The sequence below is a fragment of the Monodon monoceros genome, unplaced genomic scaffold (assembly GCF_005190385.1).
Source record: "Monodon monoceros isolate NGI ecotype Baffin Bay Population unplaced genomic scaffold, NGI_Narwhal_1 Super_Scaffold_4, whole genome shotgun sequence".
Lineage (NCBI taxonomy): Eukaryota > Metazoa > Chordata > Mammalia > Artiodactyla > Monodontidae > Monodon > Monodon monoceros.
Genome location: NW_021703781.1, coordinates 58,656,212 through 58,668,946, shown reverse-complemented (window position 1 = coordinate 58,668,946; position 12,735 = coordinate 58,656,212). Strand labels below are relative to the sequence as shown.

Genomic DNA, 12,735 nt, shown 5'->3' with positions numbered 1-12,735 from the left:
TATTGCAATGAAAGGGTTTTTTAGTCCATATCCTTCCTTTCTCCTTTAAAAGATATCTTCCTAGGATCTCCTATCTATACACACCAGGGAGGACACGTTTTGCTTTTCCGTTCTCCCTACCCTCCCTCATGACCTTTCTAAAAGAAGAGAGAAGAAGCTGCTGGCAGAGCCATCGCTAGAAATCTACAGTGAGTAAGCCGACCTTAATCAAAGGACAATAGAGCCCATCCCGGCTGTCCCTACACACCAGCCACTCCAGCCTGCAACCAGGCATCACAACAGCTCAAAAGAGCTGTCCACAAGGGACTCTCTCCATGAGCCCCCTAAAGTGGGCTAATCTACAACTTGCTCTACATCTGTTGATTCTTATAGGGTTTTTAAAATCTAAAGACCAGTCTATTTTGCAACCCAAATACTCCGGAAAAGAGGTAAGAGTTTAAGTTCCTGGCACCTTAATGAGTATTACTTTATCAGAACACTCTCCTGCAGTGACAGCAAGGAAGAAGAAATGGACCCTGATCTTCCAGGAGAGAGAACAATTAAGGGGAAGTTAGTAAGGAAGAGACATAGGACACATTCTATCTCTCCTTCAAGATAAGGTACGACCAAATGCCATCAGGGATCAGAGGCACTTAGAGGCCAGTCCAGTTACACAGAGAACTCAGCAAGGCCTAGGATGCCTGTTCCCTCAATGGAAAAGAGGCCAGAAGAGGGTGAACACCTAGGAAGGGTGAGGGGCTGCAGAGGCAAAGCTGTGAACCGTCACAAGTATTCATATTGGATGTGCAGCGAAAACAGTCTTCCCACAGCAGAATGGGCCTGCCTGTTAAGTATCTTCCAATGGAGGAGTGGAAATACTATTCATTTGTAGCTCAGTAGGATATTAAAGCAAAAAACAAAAACAAAAATCCCCACTTTTTCCCTACAATAGCTCTGCCCAAGCAGAGACTAGAGAAAGATTACGTTAGGCTACTTAGCCACTCTTGTACTCTCCGTGCAAACTAAAATTGCTAAAACAGTTGGGGTGATGAATGCGAGCATAATCTGCCTGTTAACCAGGTATCAAATGAGTGAAAAGGTCGCATATAAACGAGTTTTCACGTCAGTCTGATTCTCAGGGCATGAGTTTGATGGCCCAGTCACTCCATGGTGTAAGATTCCTAGGTGACCTCTCTTGATGGCATTAGAACATCTGGAATTCATAAAGAAAATTGTATCTCTAGATGAAGCTTTCATGATTGATGCTAATGAATATTATGCCCATGCCCTGTCTAACCCACAGGCACTGTGGGGCACTAAGGAGGAAATGGATCATGATAGCCCCTTATGATTCCCAATGCATTTTCACAGCCATTACATTGATCATCACTGTAGATGGTCGATTCTTCTCCAGCACTCTTGGCAGAAATCTTTTCTGAATCACAGCGTTCTTCCCCCCAAGTCCCTTCTCGGTTGCTACTTTCCGCCAACTGAAGGCGACAAGGGAGAAGAAACCTAGCATTCGTGAAGGATCTATCCCTAGACATTTGAAAATCTCCAAATTATAGATAACAATATTTGGACAATATTTTGTCGGGTTAGCATGTTCACTCTATTTGTCTACATACCGCAAGATAAAAGTCTTTTATTTCAATGTCTTGTTTTTGGCATGACTGCCCCGTCCCCAGTGCGTCCCCACCGTCCCTAATACCACTTCACCCTGCAGCAACCCTCCCAAAGAAGCAGCTGTAGGGCTTTGGGTTGTTGATTTGTTTTGTTTTTACCATGTCAGAAGAATTATGACTCCAGAAAGAGTGAGGACAATAAAGTTAGGTTGAGATGTGGATTCTTGGCAGTAAATTAGACCCATTCGATTGTTATCAGATGTCCACAGGTAAACAGTCTCACTAGGAATGGGATTCAAATTTGCGTCCCAGAAAAATGACAAATCACTTATGTGTCACAGTCTTCAGAACTACTGGTAAACATAGTATTTAAAGACATAACTTACAAATTATAAATCTGAAATGATGAAACGAAATTGCCAAGAGTCCAGTTCCGAAAGGATTATATCTGGTCCTTTCAAGAAGCATATGAAACTGACAAGAAGAATATTGTTCCCATCGCACAGATGCGGAAACCAGAGCTTGGAGAGGCGCTCTCTCAAGCAAAGCTGTGCTCTACACCCTGAGAAATGCACACTTTGTCTTTCCTCAAGGAGGTGCCCTGTCGATATTTCCACTCCTAACCCATACAAGCCATGTCTCTCCAACATAAGCGCTTTCAACAGCCATGAATTCTGTCATTGGGGAAAATTAAAAAAAGGTCTGTGTAAAATGAGCTCTTCCTCTGCAACTCCTATGGCACCTAAAAGAATGATCACAGCAATTATACATCAGAAACGGAGAAGTGATAATACAAAACTGGAATTTTCAGCTACCACTTGGCTAGCCAGCACAGGCACTAACTTTTATATTTCCCCATGGGGGCGTATATGAAAGAAGCACAGAGTGGAGAAGAGGTGAAATACAATTGCCAGGACCTGGGGATTTATTCTTTCTGCTACACAAAGGAAGGGGGAAGGCAGACAGCAACTGGAACATTCTCTTCTGGCTCTTTGCAAAACAAAGGAAAATGCTGCTCTTCATCCACTTAACTTAATTTCCTTCAGAAACAATGACAAGTCTTATCCAGTCTACTGTACTTTCCTTCTCCGTCAACGTGACTTCCTAGTCGGCTAACTGCCTTACCATCTCAAGAGTTTGTTCCAGAAATAGCAGAGGGCTACTTTTTTCTTTTTGAGGGGCTTCTGAGTGTTGGCACACTGAGAAACTGGCAAAAAGCAAAAAGGCAGTAGTTATATAGCTAGAACATCAGAAAAACAAAGATTTCCTTTTTCCACCTTAGTCTATTGAAAAAAAATCTTAATACAATTCTAAATACGACCAAATAATCATTGTAATACTAGTTACAGACCAAATAATAGTTGGTCTGAAAAGGGAAAAATAACTGGGCGTAGCCAAGGTATTGAGTCAAAAGCAGTGATCCCAATTCCCTTTTTCTCCCAGTGCTTTGTGTATAATACGACACGGTTGATTTTCACAGTGTGCTTCAGCAATCATTTTAATTCTGGACAAAGTTCTATAGGTGCAGAGGGGACTGGGTGAAAACGCTGCTTCCAAAGATGTTGGTATGGTTGTATAGACATACGGGGATACATATACCTACATGACCACCACCCACACACACACCACCCCCGCCTTGTGGAAGGCATAAATGGCCATCTTGTGACTTCTTAAGGGACTGACTAAGGTATTTAAAGTGAGACGTGGAAGAGGTACTACTTTCAAATACTGTTAATTTTTTTGTGCTTTTACTTAAGCACATAATTAAGCATATATACACTCTGGTGTGCGCTTCCTACATATATTTGGCCATCATTTCTGCCGAAATGAAAACGAGATACAACTAAGAAGCATTTCATAGAGCAAGGAAGAGTAAAAGGTAAAATTATACCCAACCAAGTTTACTTTGCTACAGCCAAGGTAACAACAGTACGCATGTATTAAAAAAATACCAATTAATAACAACACTTGCCCCTTGTACAAGAGTAAATCTGTTCTCCCTGATAAGACCAACTAAAATTTACAACATAATATATAGTTAATGAAGTATTTTTCAATTAAAAAAGAATGACATTTTCTGATTGGAGGAAGGGCTAATTCTTCATCTTAAACACATATTCACTCTTAAAAAAGTTTTTCAAAATGTGCTCCACAGAAGTGGCTCTGAAGGATTCGGGTGTGACGTGAGAAAGGGATTCTGGAGTGAAATGAGTTTGGGAATCAGTAACTTTGTGTTTGGCAGCTTCCCTCCCTCTGGGCTTCTCCAGAGTCTTCAGTATCCTAACGTGAATCCTGAGTCTCCAGGAGGGCAGAGTTAGAGAACCGTTACCTAAAATTATGTGACCACAGAAATGCCTTTGGAAGGAGAACCACTGTGTGGAACTAATGTTCTTCAGACTATGTTTTCGGAATACTGCTTTTAGAATAGGTTCATGAAATATCTACTATTTTCCAAAAAGAAGGGAGACTAGTACATAGCTAAGAGCACCCCATCATGACCTTCTCATGGAGCTCTCCAGCCCATAAATCACCAGGGATTATGCTACATGCAGAGTCTTTCTCAGGAAGTCTTAGTGGGGCCTGAGATTGTGCGCTTCTAACAAGTTCCCAGGTGATGTGGATGCTGCTGGTCTGTGAACCAAACTCTGAGTAGCAAAGGGCTAGGACACACATGACTTCAAGGGCTGAAGGTGTCCAGGAATTGTCCCGAGTGCTATGTTGTCTGATAATTCCTTATCCAAGAGGGTGGTGAGACTGAGGATGGGGCTTACCAGTAAAACCTGTTGGGTGTGATGCGTTCATGCATGAGTTGCCACCGTCTCCCGAAGTCCATGGAGCTGTAGAGCTGCAAAACAAGGAAGTGAGGAGAGCATAAGTATCAAGGGACACTGTTTAACCGAAATGCACGTGTCACCCTTCTGGAGATGAACATTCCAATCCATCAGAGCGCCTAATGCACTCAAGTAGGCATCCATTCTATCCAAATACATGGATATGACTGTGCTATGCTTATCATGGGGTCTTCTAATTCAATATACATCCAATACATCAGCTTCATTCAGGAAATATTGCTGAACATTGGCACCATGAGTGAACTACGTTTTTTAAAGTCTCTTTTTTGTTCAGTAAATAACAGATATGTTTGTGTGCGGTCGTATATATATATACATACATATATATATATATACACACACACACACACACACACACACACACACATACATATAACTCAAAATAATCTAAAAGGTAGTTAAAGAGATATATTAGCATTTCGACTTTATAGATGAAGACATCAATGCTCAGTCCTACAAAGTGACTACAGCAGCCGTGTGGAAAACCAGGATGTCTATGCTGATTTAGCAGATGCCAGGTTTATACTACAACACATCAACTCCACCAACTCTCACAGTATTTATTCAGACCAGGCTCTTACTCCATGAGTAAGTACCAACTACTATGTGTGTCCAACTCTGCACATGGGAAAAATAGGCAAAACTACTCTGACCCTCAAATATACATACAGGTCCACCACATCAAACGGGAAAATGGGGCAAAGGCTAAGGCTCCAGGAGGTGAGAGATGGGAAAGATAAACTGGGGTAAAAATGGAACAGTGAGCCTTCCTGAAGAAATATATTTTGAGCTAGGCCTTTGGAAATAGGTGGTGTGGACCAGAGAGAAGGTGGATTGAGATTTTCCTGGGTGGAAGAGACAATGTGGAGAAAGGTGTTAATATGGCTAAGGTCTTGAGCTTGGCTCTGGGGGCGCTTCTAAGAGAAAGGAGGGATGTGATAACAGTTGCTGGCCAAAAGCAGGTGGAGGCTGTCTGTCTGTCTGTCTCCCTATTCATCCATCCATCTATCTATTTGCAGATGTTTTTATATCTCTCTGTATGTATATTTATATTGGAGAGGGGCTTGGGAGGAAGGAGAGGGTTTGTGAGGACCAGACCATCCCATATGGGAAGAATATATCCACATAATTTATTGCAAGAACTGAGTATTTCATGCAGGGTTTTAAGAAATAGATCGCTTTCTTTCCCATGGCATATGCTGAGACTTAAGACAGATGTTTCTCAATTAAATATAGGAGAGACTTTGGTTGGTGCCTTCTATAACCCAAAGATATCAATCAGACTCTCTGTCGGCCCTGCTTCCAATCTGAGCAAACAGAACCCCAAATTCCTTCAAATAAAACCAGGAGAGGAAGACTGTGTCTTCCTCTGCTGCAAACTCTAGCAACAGGTCAGGCAAAAACCTTGAGGGTCACACCGACCCCTGAATCCGCCAGGGAAATCGTCAGACCCTCCATCATGGAGGCTGCTTGTCGTGGCAGAATGCCACCCACCACAGCTCCTCCTCGGGCGTACTGCTGGGAGAAGCACGGCTCCTCTCATCCCATGCTCTTCCCAACAGAAACAACTAGAGCTCAGTGCCGATCTACTCATCCAAGCCTGTTCCACTTCCTGCCTCCCTGTCTCTGGTTTTGCTTTTTCAGCTTTTCAGTTTGACTGATGAGAGAAAAATCAAATTGAATTCTCTGCCTGGAGGCTGATTCAGATGAACAGAAAGAGCAGGCTCCTATTCATTAAGGGCCTTGGGTTAGCTACCTTGTCTCTCAATCTACAGTAAGTTGCTGAGTCTGAAATGAATTGTATTCTCCCACAAGCTGAATCTTTGCAGCCTCTCCATCCATCCATCCATTCATTCATTCATTCACTAAAAGTACATCAAACAACTACTATGCTTTAAGCACTGAACTAAGTGCAGGGATTACAAAGGTTAAAAATACCATGGATAGTAAAAGATAGAAATCCAGACAATTACACTGCCATGCATTATATGTCATAATATTAATACTGTTTATCTCTGCAATGGTAAGATTGTGGGCAATTGATATTTTCTTCTTCTTTCAGTTTTTGGGATTTTTAAAAAATTATTGTGAACATGTATTACTTTAGTAATTTAAAAAATGAAAGCTCTGACGCTGCAATAGAAACAAAGCACATAGGCAATCACTCAACAGAAAGTGCTAGAAGATTGTTTAATGGTATGAAAATGTTCATTATATATTATTTATTTAAAAATGTTACAAACCATGCACATATGGATGCTAATTTTATTTAAAGTATTGCATAACTTGAAATATATTAGAAGAGAATATGTCAAAACATTAGTAGTGGTTATCTCTGAATTGTGGAATGATGGGTAATTTATATACTTTTTAAAGCTTCCCATTATTTTTAGATTTCTTTACAATAGATATATATTATACTTCAATAGTAATAGTAGCCTATGGTTTATTCTATTTAAATTTATGTAACAATAATTTTCTTTTTATAATGTACATGTTATACTTATCTATCTTTTAAAAGACCAAGAATTAAACTTGCAATTTTTCCACTGGGGAACTGGAATTAGACAAAGCAACATGGGACTTTCCATAAAATGGTATTTCACAGAGGTTATTTTCATGGATAGCAGTGAATGAATCCTTCCTTGGACAGAAAATGCATTAGCTCACGCAGTGTTTATATAGTCCTGCATGGCTTCAACCCAAAGTGTTTCATGCAACATTAAAATAAAATGTATTTTCCAAACACTAAACATGTTTAAAACATTTCTTGTTTACACAAAGTTACACATGAGACGGTGTTCTCCTCCATATACTGCCTTATGATGCCCCCTCCCTTCAAGGATGTCATTCTTGGACTTTTACCAAAGAACAATCTAGACCCCCTTCTCTCCCTTCTTCCACTATATGTCATGGTCTCATCTCTCTTAACAAGCACGCACTCAGTAGTGACATGCACACGCAGCGCCCTAAATGAATCGTCCGAACAGCTGGAAAATATGAAAGAGCACGTTCTTTTCCTTATTCAGTTATTCGTTCCTTAATTACATCAGCCTGCCAGGGAAAAGCATCTGATAGCTGAAAAACTAAAGAGGCAATTTAATCAATGTAATATTCCACAGGAAGAACAACAAGTTGGATCTGGAAAGCTTAAGTTCAAAGAATAATACGACTGCATTAGGAGGTTATGGGTTGAACTATGCCCCACCCCCCAACAAAAGATCTGTCTAAGTCCTGACCCCCAGTATCTCAGAATGTGACCTTAATCCAATATGACTGATACTGTCATAAGGAGAAATTTGGACACACGGACAGACACAGAGGGGAGACAATGAGAAGACACCCAGAGAGAAGGCCATGTGAAGACAAAGAATTTTAGTGATGTATCTACAAGCCAAGGGATGCCAAAGACTTCTGGCGAATCACCAAAAGCTAAGAAGAATGGAAGCCTCCCCTATAGGTTTTAGAGGGAGCATGGTCCTGCTAACACCTTCATTTTAGACTTCTAGCCTCCAGAATGGTGGGACAATGGAATTCTATTGTTCCAAGTCATCCAGTTTGTGACACTTCGTTATAGCAGCCCTAGGAAACTAATACAGGCATCTTACGCTTGCTACCAGGAGTAATAATGACAGATCTGGCTACATTTTTCTGTTGTTTTCTTGTCTCCACTCCTAGGCATTTAGTTGTAAGGCCAGAAGTATTGTTTAGGGCCAGACTGTTGAATCTGTGGTTGAAAACCAAACTCTCATTTGCCTATATTTCTCTGTCCTGTGCCTTTTTACCACACCCCTAAGGGTATTTTCTAAGAATAACTGTGAATTCATAAAGACCATATGGCAGCAACCAGACATAATCAGAAGGGGCAACAAACTATACATTTTATAGCAGCTTTTGGTATTCCAGCCAGATTCCCTAGAGCCAGCAGATCTCCCATGTAGAGGGAAGGATGGTTTGGAATACATTTATATAAAAGCTCTCCCCTGTAGGCGAATTCAAACTTAGTGTGTAACTGTCCTGATTTTTTGCTCAAAGCCCATGGAGTTTAGGTAGCATTCCACTGAACTATGGCCATGACGATCTTCGTCTTCAAAAAAAAAATGAGACTGGTTTCTGCTCAAAATAAGGTCTCTGCACCTTTTTCCTTGGTAGCCACAGAGCAAGTGGGAGGGCTTGGCTGGTTTCTGCAAGGTTTCAGGAAGAATCCCCTGGGTTGTGGCAATATTAGTGGTAGGCAGGAGAGAAACCAGGTCACATAGCAACAAAGAGTCCTTTCCAACCTGTGCCTCTGGTTCCTTCCTCAGATGTTCTCCAAAGAACTCCTTTCTTGATAACGAGGGGAACCAATTGCATCCAAGGTCCCTCTAAGCTCTGGAGATGTAGACAAGAACTTCTGTCCTCAGTAACCATTTTCCTTTGCCCTTAGGAGTCATAAGGCATCTACACCATAAAGATATTTATAAAAAGACATAGACAGTCACCTAGTTATGCCATCGTATTGGAGATGGCAACATTTTTCTTCCCTTCTTGAAGGTTTCTAGCCACGAAGATTTTCTCTCTCTCAGATGGTTTACATCATCCATTCCTTCATTTAACAAATATTGATCAAATGTCTATTAAGAACCAAGCACTGTTCTGTGGGTTTAGGATACATCAGTAAACCAAAAAGACAAAAAGTCTCTGCTGTCAGGGATTTTACATTCTAGTGGAGATCAAGAACTCAAATGCCCTAAAGTTCACTGTGTGAATAAGTGAGGGAGGGATAAGAAAAGCAGTACCACTACTTGTATTCTTTAGACACAGGCTCATTTTGCTGGCACGTAATGCACTAAGGAAATTTCTTTGCTTATCCAAGAGGATTTTTCCCATTTTTATTGAAACACTTGATAAAAGGCTACCTTTTATTTTCCTGCTTTTAATAGAGACATGAGTTCAAAAAATGTTTCACTTTCCTCTTAACTCTAAGAAAAACACCATACAAGTCTGATAATGTTTGGCAGATGAAATTTCCCCACAATGCTGGGGAGAAGCAGGGAGCCCAGAGAGCTCCTGCTTCATCAAAAAATGGGCTTAGCTGTTCCCTAGCTGGACAGGAGTGCTGAGCCAGTGTGGTCAGGCTTTAGAACACTGAAGAGAACCTGAAAATTCGGATTTTTTATGGGAAATCTCCATATTTTTCAATTTTGGCAAAACTTGAAAAATTCAAAACATACTGCAGGGCAAATAAGATGTGTCTTAATCCAGATGGCCAAGTGCTGCCTCAGGACCACCAGTTGGCGATCTGAATCCTAGCACAGACCTACAACTGCCCGCAGGAGACAGTGGGACTATTTGACCTTGAAGTAAGACTGCCAGATTTAGCCAATAAAAATACAGAATGGGAATTTGTATTTTCAGATAAAAAATAAACCATTTTTTTGTGTAAGTGCATCCTGTGTAACAGTAGGGATATGCCTATATATATATATATATATATATATATTTTTTTTTTTTTTTTTGCGGTACACGGGCCTCTCGCTGTTGTGGCCTCTCCCGTTGCGGAGCACAGGCTCCGGATGCGCAGGCTCAGCGGCCATGGCTCATGGGCCCAGCCGCTCCGCGGCATGTGGGATCTTCCCGGACCGGGGCACGAACCCATGTCCCCTGCATCGGCAGGCGGACTCCCAACCACTGTGCCACCAGGGAAGCCCGATATGCCTATATTTTTAAAACGTTGTTATTTACCTGAAATTCAGATTTAATTACATGCCCTATATTTTGTCTGGCAACGTTACCTTGAAGTCCCTCCCATTCCATCTCTAAAAGTCTGAATTATAAGGTGCAGCCCCTTATATTGGGCTTCTTTACTCTTTGACATTGGATGCCACCAAGTGAATAAAAGAATCTCCAAATTACTGTAAATACTTCCTGTAATCAATTCAGTCAAACCCCTTCACTCAATCTATTTAATGTTAATTGAGCACTAGCCTGTGCTAAGCTCACTACCAGGTATGATGATACAAAGGAGAAGAACACAAGGTTCCCTGATCTCTAGATGAGAAGACGGATGTGTCAACAGGTAAGTGCAACATGACACAAGGAAGCCCCTGTCAACAGAGGCAGAGGAGGGCTAGGAGGATTCAAAGGAAGGAGTGGTCAGGTCTGCTGGGCTTGGCACTGGGCCAGGGACTGAGTCAGAATGGATGAAGAGGAGCTGGCCTGAAGGGTAAGTTCCCCCCAAAACACTGCAGCTAACAAAGGTGAAGATTTCTAGACATTAGAAAAGATGTTGGAAAAACAAACATTATCTCATCCTCCTACAAAGTACAACTCATTTGGCCATGGATCAGTGTACACTGGTCTAACTGTCACATCTCAAAGGAGGAAGAGCAGAGATGGAAAGGGGTCTGAATAAGGGCATGTAAAGGATTCAAGAGGAACAGGGGAAAACAGCTCTGCAAGAGCATAGGTGTGAGGATAAAATGAAGACTTAAAGGTGCGCCGTGAGAGTGAAGGCTATGAAAGCAGAGAGGGGTAAGGAGATACACACTTGTTTATCAAGTTTCAAAACATCCTCCCTTGAAACCTAAAAGAGGCAAGATTACAACAGCAAAAATGAACGACTACTTTTAAAAGCAAGTTCATAAAATTCATTACTCTAAGAAGTCGGTGAGAAAAGCACAGGATATCCTATAACAGTTTAAGACTCAATGCTTCTCAAAGTTTTTTCATCAAAACATCTCTAACAGCCAAAGGGAATAAAGCATCCCACCAGGAATCTGGAGGTTTGACCTTTTAAGCAGTCTGAAATAAGGGCAAACATTTTCAAGTCTCTAATTTTCACCAGAAAATTCCAGGGTTGTTTTACAGTCTACTCTATATCTGTGCCTAGAATAAAAAAATAAATTTCTTCACAAATCTTCAACTGAAATGGACCCTCCAGAAAGACACTCTATATCTATCATACTCTCTTTACACCACTGTCCCCGAGAGGTGCATTTTTGAGTCCCAATTTGAAGAGGGGGGAGTGACACCAAAAATGGCAGATGCATAATTAGGGACCAGATGCTACTGATGGGGGCGGCTCATTTAACTGTCTCAACTGTGTTTTCTGTAGGGTGACTACAAGCGGGGTTTGTGATCATTTCTTGGTGCCTATGACAACTGGAATCCTGGATTTGATATGAGGAGACACCCTTGCGCAGGGTTTTCATTTAATTTTATGACCAAGGGAGAGGAAAACATGTAGTTCTGGTGATACCATACTTGCAAGAAAGCAATTCCATTAGACCCTGTTTGCTAACATAGCAAGCCTTATTTTTGTCATGGCTTTTGTAGGATTCCTCAGGCTTATCCACCCGACTGGACCTCCAATTCAGAGGTCATACGTACATCTGAATAAGCAAAGCCTTTTGTTTCCCAAGTCAGTGTTCTACTCCTTGCTAGAGGTGCTGGTGACTCTAAAGGCCCATTTGAGCACACAAAGCATAGACGATGCTTGCGCCCAGATGCCCCAATGCCCACCCCACAGTAAAGATGCTTTCTTCCAATCGGGCACACAGAAACTGGCTCATAAGGATGTTAGTGTCTACACTCTGTCAAAGGGGGGACACCGTGCTCATTCCCCACCTGCCTTTTCCTCCAGGATTCTCTCCATCCGCCTTATTTTCCAAGTTGCAGTCACACTAGCCTTCTTTAGCTTCTCAAACATGCCATGGACTCTCAAGTCCAAGGGCTTTTGCACACGCTGTCCTGTCTGCCTAAAATGCCCTTCCTCCACTCTGCACCTTCTCCCTCTTTCCATGCATGTACCCAACTGCTGCTCCTGTGTCAGGTCTCAGCAGAAATAGCCCTTCCTAGGGGAAGCTCTTTGGTCACCTCCTGCCCCAGACAGCACGAGGTCCACCTGCCATCTGCTCTCATGGCTCTCTATCCTCTTATTTCATAATATTCACCAAAATATGAAATTATATATTTGTGTAATTATATGACTGACGTCTGTCCTCCTTTCTAGATAGTAGGAATTGACACTTTAATAGTCCCAGGTGTTTAACACAGTGCCAGGTCTGGAAGAATAGATGCTCAATAAATATGTCCTGAATGAATACATGATTATTCCATTTCAAGCCTTTCAAAGTTCTATTCCTTCCACCTGAAAGGCCTCCCTTCCCTTCCCAAACTTGTCTAAATTCTACCCTTCTTTCAATATTAGTTCAAATTGTCTCCTGTCCATGAAGCCACACTTGGTCAAAAGAGACAAGATTATAAAAGGAAAACTAAAGGACTACTTTTAAAAGCAA

General features: G+C 41.6%; 1 protein-coding gene across 1 annotated transcript in view; it reads right to left on the bottom strand.

Moving 5' to 3' along the window:
- SORCS3 (sortilin related VPS10 domain containing receptor 3) overlaps positions 1–12,735 on the bottom strand; it is a 588,390-nt gene that overhangs the window by 210,644 nt on the left and 365,011 nt on the right. The window contains exon 5 of the mRNA XM_029245625.1: positions 4,376–4,449. Within this exon, the coding sequence (XP_029101458.1) occupies positions 4,376–4,449 (74 nt within the window). The remainder of the gene's footprint in view (positions 1–4,375; positions 4,450–12,735) is intronic.